This window comes from Tiliqua scincoides, chromosome 4 (assembly GCF_035046505.1).
Source record: "Tiliqua scincoides isolate rTilSci1 chromosome 4, rTilSci1.hap2, whole genome shotgun sequence".
NCBI lineage: Eukaryota > Metazoa > Chordata > Lepidosauria > Squamata > Scincidae > Tiliqua > Tiliqua scincoides.
In genome coordinates, this window is record NC_089824.1 from 139,922,688 (window position 1) to 139,949,229 (window position 26,542).

A 26,542-nucleotide genomic window follows, 5' to 3' on the forward strand; every position below is an offset into this window, starting at 1 on the left:
GTATCCAGAAGCAAGGCTGATATCACACACCTTTCCTTGATGGAGGGGTGGGAGTGTAATTGGATGTGGTTGTAAGCACTAAGGAGATATAATTGATATCCCCACATGAAAGGTTCTTCAACTCAGAAGGCCCTTGTTCTCTCTCTCTCTCTCTCTCTCTCTCTCGTTCATTTTTCTGAGGTATAAAAGGGAAGTCAGTCTTTGCTAACTCCTTGTGGTTGCTGGATGTTTCTTTGCTGTATTTTTTTTCCCTCAGTACAGATGTATGAAAGAGGAAGCTGTCTGGGCTTCATTCAGATGCAGCAAAGCTCCACACAGAAAACCGTTGCTGTGTTAATGGTCCAATAATGGAATCCAAAGTTGCCCGTAAAACAACTGAAGATGAGGTTCAAATATTAATTTAAGAACACCATGATCCTTTGAATTGGAATATTAAAAACACAGGCACAGTAAACTTAAAAAACTGTTCACTGGGTTAAGCGTACATCTACTATTTACAATATTTTATACAGCTTTTCAACCATAATGGTTCTCAGTGACTTTCACCACCACCGTCATCATCATTATAAATATAATTAAAATATTGTGAGTTGCTTGAGCCATGAACATTTGTTTAACAACAGCTACCAGGGCTCTAGCAGCCACCAGGATTATAGCTGCCCTGCTGAATTTTGAGTTTGAGAACTGCAAAAACTGCTGATCAGTTAGAACTTCTACTAGGTAACAGCAGTCGATCCAATATTGAAATTTTAATTCCCAAAACTATTTTCGTTTTCCTGTACTGTTTAAAACAAGTTGTTAATTTAAAACCACAATCAATAGTTGTGCAACAGTGGAAAGGAGAAGGGCAAATAGCAGACTAAAACAAAAACAAAAAACCCCAAACCCACAGTAGCACATTTCTGAGTTTTAAATTTGTTCTGTTTTATTAAAGTAAAACTAACATGATTCTAACATTACACAGTTCCAGAAACATTAATTAAAACTTATTTTTTAATATTCAATTAGCATTGTTAAAACCATACATTTGTCCAACACCTGTCCCAAAAATTGTGAAAGAATGCCATTTTCTGTGAAAGGAATTAGCTAAAGTTGTTACATTTCTTAATTTTATATAACTTGTGATTGCTTCCATAAATGCTACTTCCCCTAACCCACCATATTTTCCTGGTAGGTGTTTATATACATTTATATCTTATATTCATACTGAAATTTTTATTTATACAAATATTACACCAGTAACATTCTGGGGGGGGGGGGCAAAGCACTAAGTTTCGCAGGTGCCTCAACACAGCCTGTAAGCTGCCCCTTCCCCATCATTGGCGCCATTCCCAGCAGCAACAGCAACATGGAGGCATTGCCTCCATGTTGCTTTCACTGGAATGGCTCCAAAGGCAAAGGGGAGAGGCCACTTGCATGGCATGTTGGGGCACCTGCAAAACTTACCATTCCTCACCCCTAGGAATGCCCCTATTTATACCCCATTTTTCAGTCAAGATTGGCTCCAAAAACTGAATAAAATTAAAATTTTGAACATTTGTTGTGGGGGGGGGGCAGTCTCCTCAGACAACTGGCAATTAATTATAATCTAGTTTCCAGCCAGGAAGTCACATTCAATCAATGTGGGCACCAAGTTGCTAAGGGGCTAGGGGCAAAATGTTGCACTGTGACTACACTGTTGTTGATGGCATATTGATTATTGCCACTGACACCTACTCTGAATGTTCAGGGGTCAACCTGACCAAGTGCGCCCTCTGATAGGTGTAGGCCGTCAGCAGTATTTGACATGATGCCACCCCTGGCTGTCAGTGTCCTGGGACAAGTAGGGTTCTCTTACAAATTTGCTGAAAGATCCCTAAAGAGCAAATATTCCTTCGCTTTTTTGTCTCACAGCCCAATCCTAATAAACTTCCCAGCATTAATGCAGAAGTACTAGCACAGTGTGCACTACATTCTGCAGTGGGGGAGGCAGTCACAGAGGCCTCCTCAAGGTAAGGGAATGTTTGTTCCCTTACATCAGGGCTGAATTGCAGCTGCGTTGGTGCTGAAAAGTTGGATAGAGCCATCAAATGTTCAAATCTTACAAAAGACTTTTCTTCCCCATAAATTATGAAGAGATATGAAGTGTATATTTTTTCACCATACCGTATTCCCCTTTAAATTATACTTGCGTCCCTGCCCCCCTCATGAGTAATCCTGAGAAAGCTCTAAAACAAGAGTTAAAAGAGCACTGTCCTTGGTGACCTTTTCTTCAGCAGACTTTTTTTAGGTAGACCTACATTTGAAGGGAGCGTCTTCAAGCTGTTTTAATGTAATTGGTAGATACTCTCCTTGAAATCATAGGTTCATAAACAAAAGCTGTGCTTATGGACTACCTCCAAGCAAGATGCACTCCAAGCTTAAAAACAAATCCAAATTACACACCAAGGAACTCCGTATTCCGCGCCAACAGCAACCCTCCAATTTTGTGCTGTGAACAAATTAAATCAGTCTTGAAAGCCTGCATAACTTCTAATTTTAATATTAGAGATTTTACAGAATCCAAGCTCTTTTAATGTAGACCAGAACTGGTATGAGAAACAAAGCAAGGTGTGATCTGATGGGGCATTAGGGATCGGTAGGTAGGAACAATGATTCATTATATAGACTGCTGGAGCCTAAACCCAAGACTCTTTTTGCTGTTGTTAATAATGTTTTCATAGATTTCAAGAACACTATTTTTTGGATGTTCTTAGAACATTCCAAAATAAGGGACATTAGAAACATTTCTTTAAAAAAAAAAAAAAAGCAGAGTGCAAGGAATGACTTATAGGTCAGCCTTCTGTGCTTATTCTCCATGTGCAAACTCATGGCAATCATAATAGGAGAGAACCAACAGCCTAAATGCCTTGAAAATATACTGATTCTGGGTGCAAATGAAACCACCACTTCTCTTAGCTTGCTGAGCTGCATGGTTTAGATCTCCAATGCATGTCCACTGGTCTTCAGAGCGCCTAGAAACACACCACTTAGAATGATCGTAATAGGAAGAGAATGAAGAGTTCCATGGAGTCTCAATTAATTTTATGTTGTACACATGATAATGAAGAGAGCAGTTTGAGAAAAGTTCATGCCCCTGATGCTGCCAAGATTCTATCAAGAAGTCTGTCTCCAGTCTCTGAGCCATCCAGGCTAAGTAGATATCTGACAAATTGGGGGGAAAAAAGTTGATTTTATCATTTTAAATTTACTTCATTTTCTTTTGTACCATGTTAAAAATCTTGGATGTCCTAGTTCCCTTCCTCAATGTAATGTCAATGGGGAAAAGGAAAGATATAAATTTATTAATTAAATATTACATTGGCTGGACCCAAGAAGGAGTGACCGCGTCATCACCTGGTAAACCATAGGACATTTGCTGGGCAGTGTGGAGCAGGGAGCAGCAACTTCAGTGAAGGAGAGTTCTGCTTCATGCTACGGCTATTATGGTGCAAAGGAAAAAGGAGGTGAAGGAATGAAAACCCATCATAATTATGCCTCTGAAGTGGTTCAGTGAGAGGAAAGCCAGAGAGGGGGCAGGAACATGCACAGTGTGGAGCACACCTATCACATCTGTCCTCTCCCCAGCTCGCCACACGACTTGAGCATTTCAGCCAGCTTCATGGATGGTCTGGCCCTGGCTGTAGAAGCTTCCTGACATCACAAAGCCCTTGGATTTATCCTAGGATGAAAACCAACCTGGCACAGTTCTTCACATTTTTCTCAAACTCTTCAGGCATTAGCACCTTAAAATAGCATAGCAGAAAATGATGTTTCCTAGCTATGATCACATTGTGCTGTTTAAAACAATACTTTTGAAGTATTTGCTAATATTTTAGGTGCTAAGTTGCTGTTCAGCATTTTGTTTTGGGATATTTCTAGCAAAATTAAAAACAATGCAATGTTTGCATTCTCTATTGAATGGAAAATGGATTAGCTTCGTTACTATTAAGGATGTCAAAAATCTTTATACTGTTAGGTATTTTTAGAATCTAGAATAGTTGAGTGGATCACTGTTTTTTTTATATAAAAGTTATACAATCACAACAGATTTCCCTACCTTCATGATAATACTGAGTTTTAGCAAAGTTGAAAAGAATTTCTCCTTGGGATGACTGGAGCTTGGAGAGGCGATATTTCCAAGGGACTGGAGGCAGCTCCGATCCTGCACACAGTATTTGCAGATTGAAAAGGTCTGGTTGAAAGATCGTTGGTATGGAGCAGTTGTAGATATTTGGATTGTAGCATGACAGTTGTTTGTCTGAGCAAAATGAAAAGAGATTAACAAGGGCTATGATCAAAGCGTGTTAAAGGAAAACAGGAGTGCTATTAAATGTTATTTAAACTTTGAAGAAAATATGCATGTGGGTTTTGTACAGTCAGTTTTTGTGGGGGGGTCCATTACATAACCATATGATGCTTACAAGTCATAAAACTGCTGATTGGAACCAGTGATTCTCTGTTCCTTTGCACTACCGAAGAATAGGATCATGGAGACCACAAACACAATCTATACCACCATTAGTAGAACTATTACGATGAGCTTCTCCAGTGCTGTTCTGCTCTTTCATGGGATCATGTCTTCCTACACTTTCCAGTCGAGTGCTCATTTCAAGCAGAGTATTCAGAAGTTTCTGGGCTCTTTAATTTCAAAATGGTACTTTTAAACTCTATGCCATGGTTCCTGCTTCTTGTCTGTGCTTCACCCAGGATCAGATGTTTGTATCACTTGATAATATGCATAGGCCTGAGTCTTGCCTTAGTTATGCCGTGGTCATACAACACATCAGGATTTTGAACAGTTGCCACAGAACATTTAAATTACACTGTATTACACTGAGCAACAGGTATGACATTGCATTGGCAGTGTAGACAAAAGGTGAAAAATGTGACCCATGGATTACATGAGATTCTGGCAGTACAGGTCATACCTCATGATCCACTAGGGTTCCGTTCAGGAAACCCTAGTGGATAAAAAAAAAAAAAGCATGGATAAAAAAACAGTGGAAAAATAGATTTAAAGACCCACTTCAGGTTTCTTGCCCCTTGACATCCACAGGGGTTTGATTCTGGGACTCCCTGCTGATACCATAAAATGTGTTAAATAAAAGCAGTTTTAAAAAAATAGAAAAGTGTGTCCCTTTACAATTGTGGTTAAAAAACAGCTTTTCTTACTGTTGTAGAGAGGCATTCAGCAATTAGAAATGCAAAGAACCCTCTGTCTTTGCCTGGCTCAGCTGAAGAATGGAATGATTGCTTCCATGACTGTCTCTCTACAACAGTAAGAAAAGCAGTTTTTAAAACTGTGATTTTTAAAGGGATGCGTTTTCCCCCAGCAATAGGTTTCATTGCAGCTGAATGTGTTTAGGACTGAAGGTTAAGTCATTTTCTTAATTTCTCAGTGACCACCAATATCATTATTTTTCCAAACATGGACCAAACGGAGAATAATATAATGCAGTAAGTGTATTTTTTTATTCGCTCTGACTTTGTCATTTACTGCTTTATGAAAATGGTATAGGAAGTCTGTTGGCAGCTTGGAGATTGGTTGTGGCAGTCTAAGTTGCAATGTGTCAAAAAGTGGACCTTGATTCTTAAGAAATTACCCATTCTTCTGTTAGAACGAGTTCTGTGATGCCAATTTTAAATTCAGCTCACTGGTCTGTGAGTTTCAGAACAACCTGACGAATATTAGAGACAACAAATGCAAACAGCTCCATGAAGTGCTGTTCCACAGAAGGAAGCCCAGATTGTGCATGTACAAGAACATTTCTCCAGGGAGTAAATTATCATTACCTATTTCTGCAAACTGATTGTATTGGAATGTTAGACAGATCACCGTCTGCCCATTTTTCTTTCCGGGTGGTGGATAGCCATAACCATCCTTAGGAAATGGAGGAAATGCAGGAATACTGTGAATTACCCAGAAACCCTGGGATTTGTCAAGCAGCAGAAACCCTGGGATGAATAGGAGAAAAATAGGAGGAACAAGAATATAAGATTAATTTGGCACAGGAGGCGAGTACAGTCCTAAAAAGATAAAGGTACCCCCTCCCCAAGTGTTAAGCCTAGTCGTGACCTACTCTAGGGGTGGTGCTCATCTCTGTTTCTAAGCCAAAGAGCCGGCATTTGTCCATAGACAGTTTCCATGGTAATATGACCGGCACGACTAGATGCCTAATCCTGAGCAGCCCGGAGCACCCAGACTCGGCAGCTCTGAAAAGGGCTGCCACCGAATCCTGCTACTGCGTGAGGCTCCTCAGGAGAAAGGGACGTTTGTCCCCTTCCCCCGAGTAAGGTCAGCAGCCCCGCAATGGGGCTACTCACTTTACCGCAGAGTAAGGAAAAGGCACTTGTGTAGGGCGCACAGTCCTCCACGAGCGCCCTGGATCCTGTGGAGCTCAGCTCCACGGATCCTCCTCCCGCCTGCCCCCCGGCATGCCTCCCACCTGACCTCTCTCCACCCCCGCAGGCCTCCCCCCTCCCCAGAACACCTTCTCCACACCCCTGTCCACGCCCCCACCTCCTGTTCTGCTGCTCTGCGGTCCAGGAGACTGTCGAGCCGCGGAGGCTGGGCAACCACCTCACGCTAGTCCAGCGTCGGCTGATGCTGGGTTAGCACCGGCAGGAGCCTGGTGGTGAGCCGTGTAAACGTGCCTTATGGCATGTTTGCTACTGTGGTCGGCAGCACAGAGCCATTCCGCCGACCACATGATTGGGCTCTGAATGCACATTATGCCGTTCCCTTCCCACCAAGCTGGTACCTATTTATCTACTCTCATTTTTACATCCCAAACTGCTAGGTTGGCAGGAACTGGGACAAACAGCAGGAGCTTGTTGCACAGATTCAAGTTGCCGTCGTGCGGATTCAAACTGCCAACCTTGCAGTCAACAGGCTTGTCGGCTCAACGGTTTAACCCGCTGTGCCATCACATCCCTTAGTAAAGTTCTACCAGGATGATAATAGTCTGTTATACCTTCCTTTAGACAAGGCATTTGTTCAATGAATAGATAATTTATGATACTTTGGTTGGTTTCTTTGGGAATCCCTTCATTCATTTATTCCTAATTCAATATTCATGAATTAACCTTAATGATGCAGAGGATGTACTGTACAGGTGTACCCCCATATCTATGGGGATTCCATTCCAGAAACACCCGCCCCCCCCCCATGTGCAGTTAAGTGAAACTGCAGATACAGGTGAACATCTCCCCCCCTTGCCTCCAGAGGGTTCTCTGAGCCCAGCAGAGGCCACAGACAACTGCCCACGTCTCTGTCAGGCTCAGACTGAGCCATAAGGTTAAAAAAAAGCAACTTCTGGTTTCTCCGTGAAACTGGAAGTGACATTTTTAATGCCTTACAAAGCATCAGGAGGCCCAGGATCCACGGATACAGGGGCTCCCCTTTATCTGTTATGCAGGGAAGATGAAGGTACAGGCCATTCAGGAAGCCTTTGCTGGAGCAAAATATGCACTCCAATTTTTCTTAATTCCTACAGGTTTCATTTTGTTATCAGTGATCCCCAAGAAAACTGACATATGAATGCCTATCGCTTATGCATAGCCATTTTTAAAAAGTATTTTATTTATATACACATAAACTTTCACTCACAAAAAAGGATCATAACAAAGTTAGAATATGATTTGGAACATATTTTCTAGGCAATGGTTGATTCGAGTGCTGAATAAACAAGTGCTAATTATCTCAAAATATGTCTGTTGACTGAGAGCTCAGTCCTATGCATGTCTACTCAGAAGTAAGTCCCATTACAGTCAATGGGGCTTACTCCCAGGAAAGTGCGGATAGGATTGGGCTGTCAGTTCTTCCTCCAAAGAGCTCAGGACACCATAAAAGCCCCCCCTCTTTTATTCTCACAACCACTTTATGAGGTTTGTCAGAGACTGAGTGATAGCAACTGGCCCTAGGTCACTGAAGGAACCTTATGAAGAAGGACATTTTTGAACCTGGGTCACTTTCTACTCCATTCTTATTCCTACACTCTAACCTCTAGAGCCTGCTGGCTCTTACTGACATGGTCAATGTGTTATGAGCAATCTGCCTAAGACACCTGGTAAAACAAACTATTTGACTGCAGAAATCACCATGTATCCAGTAATTCATATTCCATGCTAACAGTGACATGAATCCTGTTTATCACCTGTTCATTTTAGCATAACCAAAGCATCTGCTTGATTCTCCTATTCTGATCAATGAATCATTTCCTTACGTTTGTAGGGTTTTGCAAAGGCTGAAAACTTTATTATCTGTTCTGGATAGAGTTTTTCCATCTAAGATGGATGCCTAATGGTATAGTACCCAGTAAAGCACAAAAACCATAGTGTGGTTCTGTGGAAAAACACTGACTTCAGAACCTAAAGATGTTTTTAAATGAGCTATGAAATACTGAACAGGAAGCCACAAATTATAAGCATGGGAGATTCATATTTGCAGCTATAGATGATGCTAATGCAGGGCAGGCACATCCTTGAGGTCAACTGAAGCTGTCACATCAGGTAGCAGATAGGTGGGAGGCACAGATCTCTGACCATTGGTTAGCCCTGTTCTAATGTTGGCATTGATAAGCAGGGGCAAGGGCAGGGATCATTCAGGTTGGACCCTGGTTGAGGGCGTGTGGGCCTCTGAAGGTCCTCCCTCTCAGTGGCAAACCTCCCCAGCCCTGCACCCCAGGGCAAAGGTCTGTGATGGCAGCCCTGTGGGATGTTGCTGTCCCCCTCAGGCAAATCTGCTCCTCCCCCCACTTACCTGGAGAGCGACAAAGCCTCACGCAACTCTAGGACATGCCATGGATGCCTCTCTGAGGTTCCCCAACGCTTGAAAATGTGCTTCCGGAAAACCGAAAGCAGTTTCCGACCCCGTTGGGAGAGAGGCTTCTGCGGGGTCCTAAAGGCACCTGAAGCTCTGTGCCTGGGGCGTTTGCCCTATTGAATGAATGGAAGGTCCGCCACTGATTCCTGAAGCACCCCTCCTTCATGTAACTGGCTCTGAAAGCCACATGACTGGCTTACTTATCTGAATGACTTGTGCCACCTCTGCCTTTTCTTGCACTTCCCCTCTGAACCGAGCTTCCTCAGAGGTCCTGTGATAGCACAGGAGCCTGTGAGGAAGCCCATTCGCTCAAGGGTGGGAGAGGACAGATGATGACAGAGGGCTCACTGTCATTATCTCTTCAGCTGCTGTCTAGATATTCCCTCAGCACCCCCAGGTGCTAAGAGCATCCAGAGAGATGCTGCCCTTTAGCTTCCTGGCCATTCAGGAAGGAGAAGTCCCCAGTCTGCATCTGAGGTGCTGAGACAAGAGTGACCATGTCACCACTTTTTACCCTTCCAGCAGGACAGGAGGGAGCGGGGCAGGGGGCCCCAGCACAGAGTTTTGCCCAAGACCTGGAACAATGACTGTTCAGAAACCATGCTGGGCATTCTTGTGACTCTGATTTATTAGAGGGAGTTTAAAAAGTATAGATGGATGAATGAGAAAAGCAATGCTCAACTCTAGAGGCAAAAAGGCACTTCAATGTTCTTCCTTAATACCTTTAGAATGTCCATGTGTCCAGCTGTAATTCATTTGGCTAGGTGGGCTGTCGCTGTACATCACATAGGCAGTGTGGTTTTTCTAAAAAATAAAAAAAGACCAGGTAATAAAATACTTATGATATTAAAATACAGATTTTTCTAAACCTGTCATTGTCAAAGAAACTGTTTTGAGAAACTGGATTTCTTTGGAAGTTTTTCAGGGATTCCTCAAAGAAAAGAAAAGAAAAGAAAAGAAAAGAAAAGAAAAGGCAGTCTAGACTATCCAAGGAACAGTTTACTCACAACTATCAATCTTGTGTAGCCAAATGGTAGAATATAGCATAAAAATGAGGTTCAGTAGATTATTGGAAGGAATGCTGAAGTGAACCTCAATCTAATTTAGCAAAACACTTGCTCTTATGCTCTTAAACAATCATGCACTCTCAGACCCAACTAACACCAGCTAGCTATATAGTATACACCTGCTTTGTAAATTTAAAACACTTTGAGGGACAAGTGATTTTCCACACAAGGTTGAAGTACGCTGACTCCTGCCTTAGAAAGCACAACAGAATCCTCTGCAACATACCAAATGATAAAATTCCCACAGGCAAGCCCATTTGCTATAACCCTCTGAACTAATCTGATGCCCCAGGGTGAGCAGTCCTGCTAGAGTATGCAATTTTTTGTCATGATAGGACCACACCTATAAATTAGCTCTCCTGCTTTGAGCAAGTACAATGCTCCATAGCCCGTGGCATATAAAATTACCCTCCCACTATACTGAATATAAGCAAGTAAATAAAAGAGAAACTCTTGGTAAAATTCACATTCTTCCCCTCCCCCCTCCCAATGGATTATAGTTAGATGCATAAGGGTAGTTTAAAGAACTGGCAATTAAATGTGACTCTGTGAAAGACTGCAGTCAGTCTGTCCAGCTTTAGAGTTTGCACAATTCTTGCCTGCAGTAATCAAAACATGCCTTTTATGTCTTTCTGATAATAGTTGGCTCTCTTCAAAAGTTGCCAAATCCTATGTCCCATGCACAGTTGCATCTCAAAATAAAGTATAATCATTCTCTCAGGGTGGTTAAATTCTCTCTCTCACACAAACACAAACACAAACACACACACACAGAGAGAGAGAGAGACAGACAGACAGACAGACAGACTTCTCTTTAGCAAAATAATGGTTTTGGAGGAATGCGTACTCAGCATCACTCATCAATTTGAGATGTTAACTCTGAAGTTGATCTGTTGAGGCACTTCCTAAAATGAAACTAGGTTTTGGGACTACCACCAAAAAAGGCCCGGCTCCACTTCTTGCACTTCCTTAACTGGACGTTTTAATATCCTTACTTAAAAGATGTAAAGGACATAAAGGCTCACCCATGGGTAACAGTGTTGCCTAAGCAATCTCAAATCTCAATCTGTTTGCCATGAATTCACCAGACTAAAAATGCACCTCATCTATCACGAAGGGATGGGCATTCGACGAGTTGTCTCAATTTGAATTGCACAAAAACTGTTTTTTATGACTCAGATTGTGCACATCACTGACCCTGATTCCACTTGTGACCTGGGGCCAGTGATGCAAAAAAATAATTGGGTCTTGAAATGTCTCCAGTCCCAACTCTCTTTAGTATGTGTGTGTTCTTGCTTACTTTTTTTTTGCCATTTCTGCATTGCACTGAAAGACCTCATGAGCAATCCAGAAGCAAGCCTTCAGAATGAACGCAGCAACAGGAGCTGCTGATGGGAGGGTAGGTTGGTTCTCAGAGGTGGGGCTGGAGAGGTTGAGGGGAGGAGGAAGGCTTAAGTTTTTTTCTTGTTTTTCTGGCTGTGAAGTTTTATTCAGGGAGTCCTTGATCCATGACTCAACATGGCCCGATTCTATACAATGTGTGCCTGCTCACCATCAGTGCAAACTGTTGCAAACATGCCCTAAGGCATGTTTGTGGGGGGTTATCTCCGGCCCAGTGCCTGAGCAGGCTCGGCATGAGCTGATGCCCCAGGGTGAGCTGGTGCCCCACCATCAGGGGATGGTGAACTGCTGCCTGGTGCTCCGTGGGAGCGCCAAGCAGAGGAGAGGTAAGTGAGGGCCTGGGGGGAGGTGTTCCGGGGCAGGGGCAGGACAGGGGAAGGTGTGGTGGGGAGGAAGGTTATAGGACCTCCGCCAGCTCCAGAGCCCAGCATCGGAACTCCTAAATAGCTGGTGCAGAGTCAAGTAGTCCTATTGCGGGACTACTTTCCTTACTCAGGGGAAGGGGACAAATGTCTCCTTCCTCTGGGGAGGTGTCAGGAACTGCTGGCAGCTGCCTGAATGCCCATAAGATGCCACAAAATAGCTATTTTTGCAAAGCCACAGCCCTGCGCTCTGGGCAGCTCAGTATTGGTCTGTCATTCCTCAAAATGACTCTGACTTGGAACTCTCAAGTCAAGTTGGAACGGCTGCATGCTATGACTCATGCTGTAACTCACAACTCAGACTCACAACTCGAACTCAGTGACTGGAAAACATTTGTGCTATCATGTCACATGCAATTCCCACAAATACTGTCTTCTTACTGAGATTTTACTCTAGATTTTTGAGTTTGCTTCATTTGGAATTGTTATCACTTACCTTGGTCTTGTAAGCTATGTACAGTTGCTGTAATGTTTGTCCCAGAGCACCCTCTGTCATGTTGACTAAATATTTACTCAGTTTCCAGGCTTGAGTCAAAGAATCCAGAAACATGTATTGTAACCCAGTCCCAGCAGTTTCTGATCTTGTAAACTTGGGTAATTTATAAAGGATGTACCTGTGGAAAAACATTCAAAAAATTAGTGGGGGTCAAAATATTTGATGAGAAGAAGATATGTCAAGCCATTGATGCAAGCCTATAGGGAATGAACAGTTTTTCTCAAATACTTGTCTCAAACTTTTCATGTGCTGCTATAAGTATATCAGTGGCGTAGCTACCTTTGTAGTTGTGTAGCTACCTCCACAGTGGCATCGCTAGGAGGTTGGGGGGGTGTGGGCCGCACTGGGTGAGCCACCCTGGGGGGGTGACGCGCCGAAATTGCGCCTTTACAAGCTACCATGTCATGCTATACACCGTTGAATGTGGAATGACCATCAGAACACAATGCAAAAAACCCCGTTGAGATTGCTCCTTTCCTCCAAAAGTTATGGACAAAATACCAGAAGGAACAAATGCATGGAGCCCTATGGAGCCATATCGCATGTTTACTCGCGAGTAGGCATACTTGCCATAGTACATCGGAAAGGGCAGCCTGAGAGGACTCCAAGGAATCAGAATGGTCCTGATCCAATGAGTGCAGCCCCCCAAAAACACCTGAGAAGGAGGTTCCCCCTCCCAGCTGCGAGTGTGTTCAGCAATATGGGAAGGGAAAGGAAACCACATAGCCATGTTTACTTGCAAGTAGGCGACCTTGCTTTGCTCCGTCCAAAAGGGCAGACTGAGAGGACTCCAACATCAGAATGGTCCTGCAGCCCCAAAAACACCCAAGGAGGAGGTCCATCCCCCTCAGCTGCGAGTGTATGGAGCCCTATGGGAAGCAAAGCAGCCTCATGTAGCGTTTACTCGCGAGTAGGCAGATGTGCCTTGGCTGGTGGTCAGGCCAGGCAAAGAATGTGAGGACACCAGAATGGTCCCAATCCAATGGGACTGGAGTGTAACAAAAGTCCCAGAAGGCAGCCTCCCCCCCACTAGAAAGGACCAACAAAGAGGCTTGAACTGGTAAGGGGAAAGTTTGCACTTGCAAAGTTTTCCTCACAGCCCAATCCTACCCACACTTTCCTGGGAGTAAGCCCAACTGACTCTAATGGAACTTACTTCTAGTAGGCAGGCATAGGATTGGGCTCTCAGACTTTACAAGCCAGGTGGATCTTTGTATTGATGTGCTTGAAAGAGAAGGACTTTAAACTGGGCACTGGGGAAGGCTGGAATTCTCACTGATTCTTTTGGGAGGGTTTATTGCAGGCAGACTACAGAGAATCTCACTTGGTGGAACAGGACTGGCTCCCCCTTATTTATTTCTTTTATTTTAATTTAATTATTTATAATTATTTATTTTAATTTGCTTGATGATGTCACTTCTGGCAACGACATCACTTCCAATGGGTCCTGGACAGACTGTCATTCTAAAAAGTGGGTCCCAGTGCTAAAAGTTTGAGAACTGCTGCAATAAGGTGTTAGTAAGTTGACATAGGATATGTGTGTGGGGGGGGGGGAGACTCCACAAGTTTTCAAAATCACTACAATCAGAATCTGGAGGAGTAATACCATCTTGTTATATATCAATCAATGCGTAATTTCATGCAGAATGCAATGAAACAAACCACATTGAAATATCTATGTTCTATCAAAAGGTACTGCCAAAAAACCAGTGGGGGCGGGGCAATGGTACATCACCACGCCCACCATCTGGGGTGTTGCCCCACCCACTGCATAGGGTGACGCGCAGGCCTCCTGCACCCAGTACTGCAAATCCTAGTGACAACACTGTACCTCCTTAGTTGTTTGGTGGCAATTTTATTTTTTAACATATTAGACTTGATGCTACCAGGGTATGTGGCAGCATTTGAGGAAATGTTACAGATCTCTACTTTAACAGGCTACTATGTATATGCTTTTAAAAATGATAGTAAATGGGAGTTACTCCTGGGTAAGGATGGGTAGGATTGCAGCCTGTTAAAATTTTTCCTACTTGATGATGTCACTTCCGGTTATGACATCACTTCCAGTGGTTCCTGACAGATTTTCATTCTAAAAAGTGGATCCCGGTGTTAAAAGTTTGAGAACCACTGATCTATGTTATATATTGAGGTAATTTAATGATCAGTCAAGAGCTGCATTGTTAAGTTTGCATAAATAAGAATGATTTGATGGATAACTGGTTATTCTTTGGGTTGTAGTAATGCAAATATCAGCAAATGGTAGACTGATTGCATTGTGAGGTTTATTGGCTGATTTGTTTATTCAGGTGAGTTTAAATTTACAGTGAGATCTACATTTATACTGAAAGAATTAAAAGAAGTGTGTGTGTGTGAGAAATTAGCAGATGGTTTTAATAACTTAAACTGAGAGTCACTGACAGCTCCCAGGCTCTGTAGCAGCAGTGAACACCTCAATGCACTCAGAAATATCTAGGATTGTATGAGTCTTAAGGAAGATGCCTCTGCTGAAACCTTCCACATTAGCCTTCTGTTAAGAACATAAGAACATAAGAACAGCCGCACTGGATCAGGCCATAGGCCCATCTAGTCCAGCTTCCTGTATCTCACAGCGGCCCACCAAATGCCCCAGGGAGCACACCAGATAACAAGAGACCTCATCCTGGTGCCCTCCCTTGCATCTGGCATTCTGACATAACCCATTTCTAAAATCAGGAGGTTGCGCATACACATCATGGCTTGTACCCCATAATGGATTTTTCCTCCAGAAACTTGTCCAATCCCCTTTTAAAGGCGTCTAGGCTAGACACCATCACCACATACTGTGGCAAGGAGTTCCACAGACCGACCACATGCTGAGTAAAGAAATATTTTCTTTTGTCTGTCCTAACCCGCCCAACACTCAATTTTAGTGGATGTCCCCTGGTTCTGGTATTATGTGAGAGTGTAAAGAGCATCTCCCTATCCACTCTGTCCATCCCCTGCATAATTTTGTATGTCTCAATCATGTCCCCCCTCAGGCGTCTCTTTTCTAGGCTGAAGAGGCCCAAACGCCGTAGCCTTTCCTCATAAGGAAGGTGCCCCAGCCCCGTAATCATCTTAGTCACTCTCTTTTGCACCTTTTCCATTTCCACTATGTCTTTTTTGAGATGCGGCGACCAGAACTGGACACAATACTCCAGGTGTGGCCTTACCATAGATTTGTACAACGGCATTATAATACTAGCCGTTTTGTTCTCAATACCCTTCCTAATGATCCCAAGCATAGAATTGGCCTTCTTCACTGCCGCCACACATTGGGTCGACACTTTCATCGACCTGTCCACCACCACCCCAAGATCTCTCTCCTGATCTGTCATAGACAGCTCAGAACCCATCAGCCTATATCTAAAGTTTTGATTTTTTGCCCCAATGTGCATGACTTTACACTTACTGACATTGAAGCACATCTGCCATTTTGCTGCCCATTCTGCCAGTCTGGAGAGATCCTTCTGGAGCTCCTCACAATCACTTCTGGTCTTCACCACTCGGAAAAGTTTGGTGTCGTCTGCAAACTTAGCCACTTCGCTGCTCAACTCTGTCTCCAGGTCATTTATGAAGAGGTTGAAAAGCACCGGTCCCAGGACAGATCCTTGGGGCACAACGCTTTTCACCTCTCTCCATTGTGAAAATTGCCCATTGACACCCACTCTCTGCTTCCTGGCCTCCAACCAGTTCTCAATCCATGAGAGGACCTGTCCTCTAATTCCCTGACTGTGGAGTTTTTTCAGTATCCTTTGGTGAGGGACCGTGTCAAACGCCTTCTGAAAGTCCAGATATATAATTTCCACGGGTTCTCCCGCATCCACATGCCTGTTGACCTTTTCAAAGAATTCTATAAGGTTTGTGAGGCAAGACTTACCCTTACAGAAGCCATGCTGACTCTCCCTCAGCAAGGCCTGTTCGTCTATGTGTTTTGAGATCCTATCTTTGATGAGGCATTCCACCATCTTACCCGGTATAGATGTTAGGCTGACCGGCCTATAGTTTCCCGGGTCCCCCCTCTTTCCCTTTTTAAAAATAGGCGTGACATTTGCTATCCTCCAATCTTCTGGCACCATGGCCGTTTTGAGGGACAAGTTGCATACCTTAGTCAAGAGATCTGCAACTTCATTCTTCAATTCCTTAATAACTCTTGGGTGGATGCCATCAGGGCCCGGTGACTTAATGATCCTTAATTTATCAATGAGGTCTGAAACATCTTCTCTTTTAACCTCTATCTGACTTAACTCCTCGGTCTGGAGGGGCCATTCTGGCAGCGGTATCTGCCCGAGGTCTTCTGCCGTGAAGACAGATGCAAAGAACTCATTTAATTTCTCTGCCATCTCTAAGTCTCCTTTTATCTCCCCTTTCCCTCCCTCACCATCCAGAGGGCCAACCGCTTCTCTGGCGGGTTTCCTGCTTCTAACATATTTGAAAAAGCTTTTATTATTCCCCTTAATGTTGCTGGCCATGCGTTCCTCATAGTCTCGCTTGGCTTCCAGTATCACCTTCTTACATTTCTTTTGCCACAGTTTATGTTCCTTTTTATTCTCCTCATTAGGGCAAGACTTCCATTTACGGAAGGAAGCTTCCTTGCCCTTCACAGCCTCTCTAACTTGGCTGGTTAGCCATGCGGGAACCCTCCTGGATTTAGTGGAACCCTTCTTTCTTTGCGGTATACACCTCTGCTGGGCCTCTATTACTGTTGTTTTAAGCAGCCTCCATGCACTCTGGAGAGATTGGACTCTTTTTACCCTCCCTTTCAACCTCCTTCTAACCAGCCTCCTCATTTGAGGGAAGTCCGCCCGTCGGAAGTCAAGGGTTTTTGTTAGAGATTTGCCTGGTATTCTTCCCCCAATGTGCACGTCAAAACGGATCGCAGCATGATCACTGTTCCCCAATGGCTCAGTAACGTTTACATCTCTAACCAGGTCCTGCGTACCGCACAATATTAAATCCAGAGTCACCTGTCCTCTGGTGGGCTCCATGACTAGCTGCTCTAAGCCACAGTCATTTAGCACGTCAAGAAATCCGGTTTCCTTATCGTGACCAGAACACAAATTGACCCAGTCAATATGAGGATAATTGAAGTCCCCCAAGATTACAACCCTGTCCCTCCTTGTCACCTCCCTGATCTGTTTCCTCATTTCAAGGTCCCCATCCGATTTCTGGTCTGGAGGACGATAGCACGCCCCCAGTATTACATCGCTGCACAAGCCTGGTAATTTAACCCACAGAGATTCTACGGTGGAGTCGGACCCACCTTCAATCTCTACTTTGCTGGATTCTATCCCTTCCTTAACATAAAGGGCCACCCCACCTCCAACACGCCCCTGCCTGTCCCTCCTGTAGAGTTTATAGCCCGTTATCCATGTTTCCTGGGATAACATTGGGCAAAGGAAAGGAACAGCAAGAAGAGCTGCATGCGAGTTTGTCTGGGTTTGGTCTTTAAAAATTCTCAGAAAAAAACAGAAAAACCATGAGCTTTTTTCCTCTGAAAAATCTGCCAGACAAGCTAGAAAACAAAACAAAAATCAAGCTAAATTATGAGATGGGCAGGGTAGAGATTGTCTATTGCTACTTGATGCTGCATACTTAAAAGCAGCAACATAAATATTTCAAGTATTGCAAATGTGAATATAAATTCCATCTTACTTGGTAAATCTGGAGCAATTGGTGTCCAGAACTGGGCAGTCTTATTCTGCTACCCACTCCCAACAATTAGAAAATCTCTAAATTTTAGCATGGATCTACTTAATAATAAATTGAACAGCTGGGTAATTCTGAGTTACTCAGAATCCATCTGTTGAAATACAGAAAGTACATCAGCTTCTTAATATCCACTAGCCAAGTCACATAAGGTTGATAAGAAGTGCATTCAAGTGGGAGAGAGCTGGCTCTTTTTCCTTTCAGGCTGTTGGTTTGCCAATAACGTGTGCAGATTCGTGTGATTAGGCAGGCTAGTAAACCTTTTGGTGGACTAGAATAGGTTTGCAAATTTCCACTTGACTGTGGTAAGTAAGTGTTGTCTTTGGCAATGAAGCAGAAACGCTTTACAAATGCTGGTGCTGTTTTATTAGACCATATGTGGCTAACATGGGCATGTGCATTTTTGCAGGTTAGTGTAGGGGGGGAAAAAGTGGCTAGTACCTGTAGACTAATCTGCAAAGCTGCTACCTGAATGCAGAACCTATCTGACATGGTGCCATGTTAAATATCTGGTAGATTTTTTAAGAGTCAATTATTTTGTATATGAGGAAGTCGTTCGTTTGGTGACTGCATTAGAGAACCACAAAGAAGTTATCCTACCAGATCATACCATTGCCCCATTTTGATAAATTATAGTCTAAAGTATGCCAATATATTAGTATGCCAGTACTTTGCTTGGCATAAAGTACAGCAAAAAGGTCAGTAAAAGCAGCAGCTGTGAAAAGAATCTGCTAAAATGTATTTGGTCTTTGTGCGAAGTGCTATCATTAGAATAGAATGCAGCCTGCTTCCAAGTGCAATTTTTGTGCACGTTGTAGTTTTTATGCAATTGTTTCACTTCTGCTTCTCTTTGCTATTTCATGACACACAAATTTGGAAACTAGCAATGTTGTGGCTTTAAAGTAACGGATTTGCCATGTGTGCGTGCGAGGGTTTTTTGTTTGTTTTCACTCAGCTTATATCCATATTGAAAGACAATGAAACTGTTTTTGCCTTCAACAGTTTAGTTTTTTCAGTTTCTGCACATGTGCACAGCCAGTGTCACTAAGCTGAACCTCTGTTCAGCTGGCATCTTGAGGACATATTGTCCTCAAATAGATTCGGCAGAACCCACTTCAGAAATTGGACACAAAATTTCAAAGAACACTTGCAATAGTCTTAGTGTTGCCTATCAGGATTGCTTGGCAAGAAATACAAAACCCTGAGAGAGAAGAACTTCAAAAGCCATGTATGTGAAACTGCCATTTATTATTATTATTATTATTATTATTATTATTATTATTATTATTATTATTATTATTATTATTATTATTAACTTTAATTCTACCCTGCCTTTCTCCCCGGAGGGACTCAAGGCGGCTTACAACAAGGTTAAAACAAATTAAAAACATAATTTAAAAACAAATAAAAGCATATTAACAACATATCATAAAAACAGTAGTCAGATAAAAGTAGTCAGGTAAAAAGGGCATAGAGCAGCAAATCATAAAAGAATCAGGCCTGTAACCAGGTATTTAAAGATATTAAAAGATTTTGAAAAGATGTTTAAAAAGGCTGTGAACTCAGAAGGCCTGTCTAAACAGAAGGGTGTTCAGGCCTCGCCAAAAAGTCTCAAGAGAGGGAGCCATTCTTAAGTCGGGGAAGGGAATTCCATAGCGTTGGTGCCACTACTGAAAAGGCCCTATTTCTTGCCGCCGCCCCACATACCTCCCTAGGCAGCGGCACTTGTAAAAAGGCCTTCTCTGATGACCTAAGAGGACGAGCCGAATTGTACGGGAGTAGGCGATCTCTAAGATACCCTGGCCCAGAGCAGTATAGGGCTTTAAAGGTCAAAACCAGCACCTTGAATTGGGCCCAGAAACGAATGGGCAGCCAGTGCAGCCGCTGGAGAAGCGGACTGACAGAGTCAAACCGCCTACCTCCAGTAACTACACGGGCCGCCGCATTCTGCACTAGTTGCAGTTTCTGAACCGTCTTCAAGGGCAGCCCCACATAGAGCGTGTTACAATAATCTAACCTCAATGTCACCGTGGCATGGATCACCATGGCCAGGTCTGCATGATCCAAGTACGGCCGCAACTGGCACACCAGCCGAAGCTGAGCGAAGGCCCCCCTAGCCACAGCCGCCAGGAGAATCCAGGAGCAGCTGGATCCAGGAGAATCCAGGTGGACCCCCAAGCTGCGGACCTGCTCCTTCAGGGGGAGTGCAACCCCATTCAGCGCAAGCCGATAGTCCAGCACCTGCATCGAGGATTTCCAAACCAGGAGAGCCTCTGTCTTATCCGGATTTAATTTCAGCTTGTTAGCCCCCATCCAGATCCTCATTGCCTCCAGACAGCGCTCCAGGCCCTCAGCTGCCACCCTGGACTCTGGAGGAAAGGAGAGATAGAGCTGGGTGTCATCGGCATATTGATGGCACCCTACTCCAAATCCCCGGATGACCTCTCCCAGTGGTTGCATGTAGATGTTAAATAGCATGGGGGACAGAATTGAACCCTGTGGCACCCTGCACCTCAAGGGCCAGGGTGTTGAACAGGCATCCCCCAGCACCACCATCTGGGACTGACTCTACAAGTAGGTGCGGAACCACCGCAAAACAGTGTCTCCAACTCCCAACTCGGCCAATTGGCCCAGAAGGATACCATGGTTGATGGAATCGAAAGCCGCTGAGAGGTCCAGCAGGACCAACAGGGACGCACTCCCTCTGTCCAGTCCCCGGAGTAGGTCATCCACCAAGGCAACCAAGGCAGTTTCCATCCCAAAGCCCAGCCTGAAACCAGATTGAAAAGGATCCAGATAATCTGCTTCATCCAAGACCCTCTGGAGTTGAGACGCCACCACCCGCTCAATTACCTTGCCCAGAAATGGGATGTTGGAGACTGGCTGAGAGTTCGACAACTAACGAACTAACGAACTCACTCACTCACACACACACACACACACACACACACACACACACACACACACACACACACACACACACACACAGGAATCCAGGGAGGGCCTCTTCAGGAGGGGGCGAACCACCGCCCGTTTCAGAGCACATGTTAACGTCCCCTCCATCAAGGAAGAGTTGACCACCCTCCCTGTCCGCTCAGCCAGTCCACCCCAGGCAGCTCTTATCAGCCAAGCTGGGCAAGGGTCAAGCAGGCAGGCAGATGGCCTCACACTCCAAAGGAGTCTGTCCACATCCTCAGGCTGTACAAGCTGAAAAGAATCCCACAACATCGGACAAGCAGTTGCCAAAGGGACATCATCAGACTTTGTCAATGTGGCATCCAAGTTGTGACAAATATGATCGATTTTGTCTGCGAAATGTTGTGCAAGCACATCACAGCGGCTGACCTTGTGTTCCTCCTGGTCTACTGGAGGGGCCTGATGGAGGAGGCCCCGCACCACACGGAACAGCTCTGCTGGATGGTTCTCAGCAGACGCAATGGTAGCAGAGAAGAACGATCTCTTCGCTGCTACCACTGCCAGTGAATAGGCTCTGTAATGAGCCCTACTCTGTGTCCAAACGGAATAATCACAAGTTTTCTGCCACCGTCGCTCTAGACGTCTGCCCTGCCGCTTCATCACTCACAGCTCCTCAGTGAACCAAGGGGCTGCTCCAAGTCTGCGACGTGGCAGAGGTCACTCCGGAGCAATCTCATCCACTGCCCTGGTCATTTCCCCATTCCAGAGGTCAACCAGGGCCTCAGATGAGATGCCAGTCTTGGCAGTGGGAAAATTCCCCAGAGCCCTCAGGAAACCTTCAGGATCCATTAGCCTCCGGGGGCGGACCACAGAGTGCAGTCCCCTGCCTCTGTGAAGGTAAGAAGCCGCAACAAGCCTAAACCTTAACAGGAAGTGATCTGTCCATGACAACGGAGTGATCTTAATCTCCTCTACATTCAGATCACTACCCCCATGCCCAGCTGTGAACACCAGGTTCAGCACGTGTCCTGCAGTATGTGTTGGGGCCATTTATTGTTTCCTAAATGTTTTGAGTGCAGTGGATCCACTTGTTTGCTCAATGAACAGATGATGAAAGGTGGGCTTCTTACTCAATGAAAGATGATGAAAGTCAAATTTAAATACTTATGTCCCATTACTTTAAATGGAAAAGTTAATTACCATATGTGCAATTTTTTTCCCCTTGGTGATCAATGGAGCATAAAAGTACTTAACCTTGGCTGGACCATGCCTCATATTTTTCTCCCACACTTTTATCTAAGTCTTCACAACTTTTATTCAAAAATTTTAATGAATATTTTCAAATTATGGAGATAACAAAGTCACCTGACCCTTGCCTACTATTTTCTTGCGTTAGGAAAACCTCTGGCTCCGTAGATACTTAAAAACATTTTTAATTTAGCGCAGTGCTTTTCAGGGTTATGGATAATTCCAGTGTCCTAATTTTGATTATTCTATCGTAGTATTGTGCTTTGTAAAATTTCCTAATATTTTTGGTATGTATTACAATATTACATTGTATATTGTAATACAATAATACAAAGATATATTGTCTCAGTAGCATAGCTAATGATTGTGTAGCTGAGTGCTGAGATCAAAATGATGCCCCAGAAGTGATGTCACAACCAGAAGTGACTTCCCACCCTGGCTTTTAAAAAAGTGAAATTGGGGGGAAACCTGCCTCCTCCCTCCAGAAGTTTGCCACCTACTTGCTCTGCCGCTTCCCCCAACCAGTGGCATAGCTAAGGCATCTATCTGCTGCCTGGTGTGGAAGAAGATTTTGTAGCCCTCCCCAACAAAATCAAATTTAATTAAGTAAGTAAATAAATAAAAAGTGTGCCCCTTATTGGTTAGATACACTGTGCTGGGATGAAGAGGGATGGTTATTCTCCCCCATAAGAACATAAGAAGAGCCCTGCTGGATCAGGCCAAAAACCCATCTAGTCCAGCTTCCTGTATCTCACAGTGGCCCACCATAAGCGTCAGGGAGCACACAAGACAAGACAAAACCTGCATCCTGCTGCCCTCCCTTGCATCTGGCATTCTGTGATTGCCTACTTCTAAAATCAGGGGGTTGCACATACCCATAATGGCTTGTAACCTGTGATGGACTTTTCCTCCAGAAATGTGTACAATCCCCTTTTAAAGGCATCTAAGCCCCTACTAAATATAAGAGGAGCACCAGTTCAAAAAGTGCATCTTTACCTAGTTAGCTTACTCATATTAACATCTTATTGGTTCCATGCTGTATCATAATAACATTTCATTGGCTCTCAGAACAATCAGGGCGCAATCTTAACCCCTTATGTCAGTGCTTTCCAACACCAACATAAGGGCAATGCAGCTCTGAGGTAAGGGAACAAACATTCCCTTACTTTGAGGAGGCCTCCGTGAGTGACACCCAACTGCAGGATGCAGCTGGAAAGCACTGAAATAAGGGGTTAGGATTGTGCCCTCAGTCTCATAGGTCAGTTTTGAGTTAAAGAAATCTAGTTTTTGTTCCATAAGGCAGTTGTGTTTTCATTTTATGGCTAGTTGGTCATAGCCTTTCATAGAATACAGATATTCCAGTGCGGTCATGTTTCATTGCATTCTGCATTTGATTACCTTTCCAATGATATATAACATGATGGTATTATTCATGCATACCAAGATTTTCACAATTTTGGCCATTAGTATCAAGCTCAGTTTGTTGCCCCCCTAAAGCTTGTTGCCTGGTGCAGTTGCTACCCCCCACCCTTTTAGCTATGCCACTATGTCTACTTAATATATTTGTATATTAAATAGTTTTAAGGTTTGTGGATATTTATATTTATAATGTGAGTAATTTATTCCTTGCAATCATCATTATTATATTTGGGTATAATTGATATTCAGGTGTTAATATATTCAGTACAACAGACTGAAGTGGTAAAGACTAAAGAAAAAAGATAATGGAAGTTATACTTGGATACAAAATGCATGTTGATTTTGCATTCTAAGATAATAGTTTACACGTATTTTTCATTTGTGTAGGGCAATACTAAATGGATTAGGCTAAGAATCCAGTTAAACATTTCTATGAAGATTTGTAGATCTCTTTTTTTTAAAAAAAGTTAATTTCTTGTGTTGTTTATACCACGAGGCGAATTCCTCCATGTAGGTTTTGCAGTTGATGTTTTTTTGAATGGTCCCCCCATGTGGTAGGAACAGATATTTAGGGTTAAACTAGATGTTAAATGGGAGTTCTGAGATTGGAACTTTCATTGGGGGTTTTTTTTCCTTCCCAAAAAGCAGCCATGGGAAGGGGTATATGATCTGAACTGGGGTTGAAGTGTAGAAAGAAGGGAGTGTGATCCTCTGTCCATTGATTCCTCAACTTATATCCCTGATTAAGAGCCCAGTCCTGAGCTCTGCATCCAGCTTACCGCTGGTGCGCACTGTCGTAAACGTGTCATAAAGCACATTTGTGAGCCCTAATGCTGGGCAAGCACCTGGGTTGCTATTTTAGATAGAAAAAAAAATGGGGTATTCCATTCACAGAACTCCTGCATAATATCTAGATTAGCCCTTCACACACCCAGACAAATCACCGCATAATGGAACGAGCATGTAAGACTTGTTTCTCCCACACAAACATTTTGTGTGAGAAATAAGCTTGATATTAAAAAGAACAATGTGAAGATTGTCATTTAATGCTGAAGAAAAATAATCGCTGATTATTGCAAAGAGTAAAGTGGATAATTCTGGGGACTGTCAAGCTAGAAACTCTGCCCTACTGCAACGGGGACATTATGGATATAGAACAAATAATTTATTTCCTATTATTCTGAGTTCCCCATCACTTCTTAACAGCAGAGTGAATCTTGATTTGGAAACTAGTTATTTACTTTCAGAGCCCAGATTTTTTCATCTGGCTGCCACCATCAAGAGAAGCTGCTCACTCTGAGTCTAGTTATGCAACATATATTTGAATTATACTGAACTGAAGACATTACAAAACAGCTGCCTGCCTTATCCCTAGACAGCTCAGCATTGTAAAAAAAGAAAACACCACAACACTTCTCTGATCTGTAAGGTAACGTCTGCACTCCTCTAAATGCTCTATCTTTCCTGAGGCATGAAATTATTATGCATAATAGTGTTTCTCTTGATCAAAATAACAAGCCCTGTATGAATCAATGACTATTTTGCAACCAGTATTAATCCAATGACGTTTCTAAATTGTACAGAAACCTAATCAAATTTCAGTAGCCTACATTTCATTTTCTAGATGTATAGTTCAAAGGCTACCTTAATAACTTGGAATATTAAGCTACTAATTACTTTCTTTTAGAGTTGAGTGTCCAAGCTTCATAGTGATTTTTATCCCCTATTAAACCGTCTGGTTTTCCTTCAGCTTCCTTCCACCCATCCACCCTGCCACCTCACCAGTTTTACCTACCAATCCACTGCTTTGCCATCATCATTTATGCAGGAAATTTCAGTTGCCCATAAGGATTGAATAAGACCAAGTCCTAGCAAAAATATACTCCATAAAGATGTGGACTCCATCGGCATATCACAAAGGGGAAACACTTAATATGATTCGTCCTATCTACAGCTAGCTGTTCTCCTTCAGTTCAGTTTCACTTTACAATCAGCTGTCACCACAATACAATGAAACTACAATACCTTGTTTTTTCTACAATACAGTAGAAAAATGCAGCATATTCTCACAGTAGAAATGCTACAAGATCTGAAGCAGAGAGGCAAGGAGAAAAGCCCAAAAAAACGTTCAAAAATAGTGACACACAAAATGGGGATCTAACATTTTTTATTAGCCCAATCTGTTGACACAAAAAAAGACATGTGCCTTTGAAATTCTTAGATCTCATCTTCCAGTAGAGTTTATTGTTACACAGTCCTGTAGAATTAGGGTAGAGTTAACAAGGCAATTAACCTTGTTAACCTGAGAATCTCTTCAAGTGACAGAGTTCTTTCAAAAAACAAAACAATATAGCAACACATCAAGAATCAGTGCTGACAATGTTGCATATTGCATGAGTTGCAGGAACTGGGCAGCCAAATCCTCATGGGCTGCCTGTGCCTTGGTACAGCAGAACCCGTGGGGCTAGAAAGACAGTTGGTCTCCTTGAGGTAAGGAAATATTTGTTCCTTTACCTCATATTGAGCCCAGGCAACCTCTATGGTTCTACTCAGACCTGGACCAGCTCAATCGCTGGTGCAGGTGTGAGTAGCCCCATGTAGGTCTTTCAGGCCCAGGACAGGGGTTAGGGTCCAGTGGCAGCCTTTACTGCCATCCCCACCACCTTCCTGAATCTGCCTCCCCCATCTAGTTTTGCCACTTCTCCACCTTCTCCTGCCCTCCCCCCACCCCGGAATGCCTCACATCGCTTGGCAGCATACTTACCGCTAGTGGCTCTGCACCAGCTGGCCTCTGAAGCTTCCTCCTTCTGGCCGCCGTGAAGTGCCTTGCAGAGAGGTTAGATCGGGTCATAAGATGTTATTGGAGATTAAAACCTACAATCCTATATGTATCTTTTTTGTCTTCTGATTTATTTTATGTGCTGCTAGTATTAAGATATGTTTTGTTCTTGTTATTTATGTATTATGTTATTTTATTAGCTTTGTAATCTGCCTTTCATGC

At 43.5% G+C, this 26,542-nt stretch overlaps 2 protein-coding genes across 2 annotated transcripts in view; one reads left to right on the forward strand and one right to left on the reverse strand.

Annotated features, from left to right (window-relative positions):
• Window positions 1-26,542, forward strand: part of LOC136649715 (uricase-like) — a 48,227-nt gene that overhangs the window by 437 nt on the left and 21,248 nt on the right. The gene's annotated exons all lie outside the window — the stretch shown is intronic.
• Window positions 1,789-25,446, reverse strand: DNASE2B (deoxyribonuclease 2 beta). The gene is made up of 6 exons (XM_066626545.1): window positions 25,337-25,446; window positions 12,172-12,349; window positions 9,568-9,649; window positions 5,815-5,976; window positions 4,079-4,279; window positions 1,789-3,183 (listed from the first exon to the last, which is right to left on the reverse strand). The coding sequence occupies exons 1-6, from the start codon at window positions 25,444-25,446 to the stop codon at window positions 2,828-2,830; spliced, it is 1,089 nt and encodes a 362-aa protein (XP_066482642.1). The 3' UTR covers window positions 1,789-2,827.

Coding starts and splice junctions, on each gene's coding strand:
- DNASE2B (XM_066626545.1), bottom strand. CDS start 25,446: ATGGAGTCCACATCTTTATGGAGTATATTTTTGCTAGGACTTGGTCTT. Junction 4,280..5,814: donor CAATCAGTTTGCAGAAATAG/GTAATGATAATT, acceptor CATTTTGCTCAG/ACAAACAACTGTCATGCTAC. Junction 3,184..4,078: donor AACTCAGTATTATCATGAAG/GTAGGGAAATCT, acceptor CCAATTTGTCAG/ATATCTACTTAGCCTGGATG.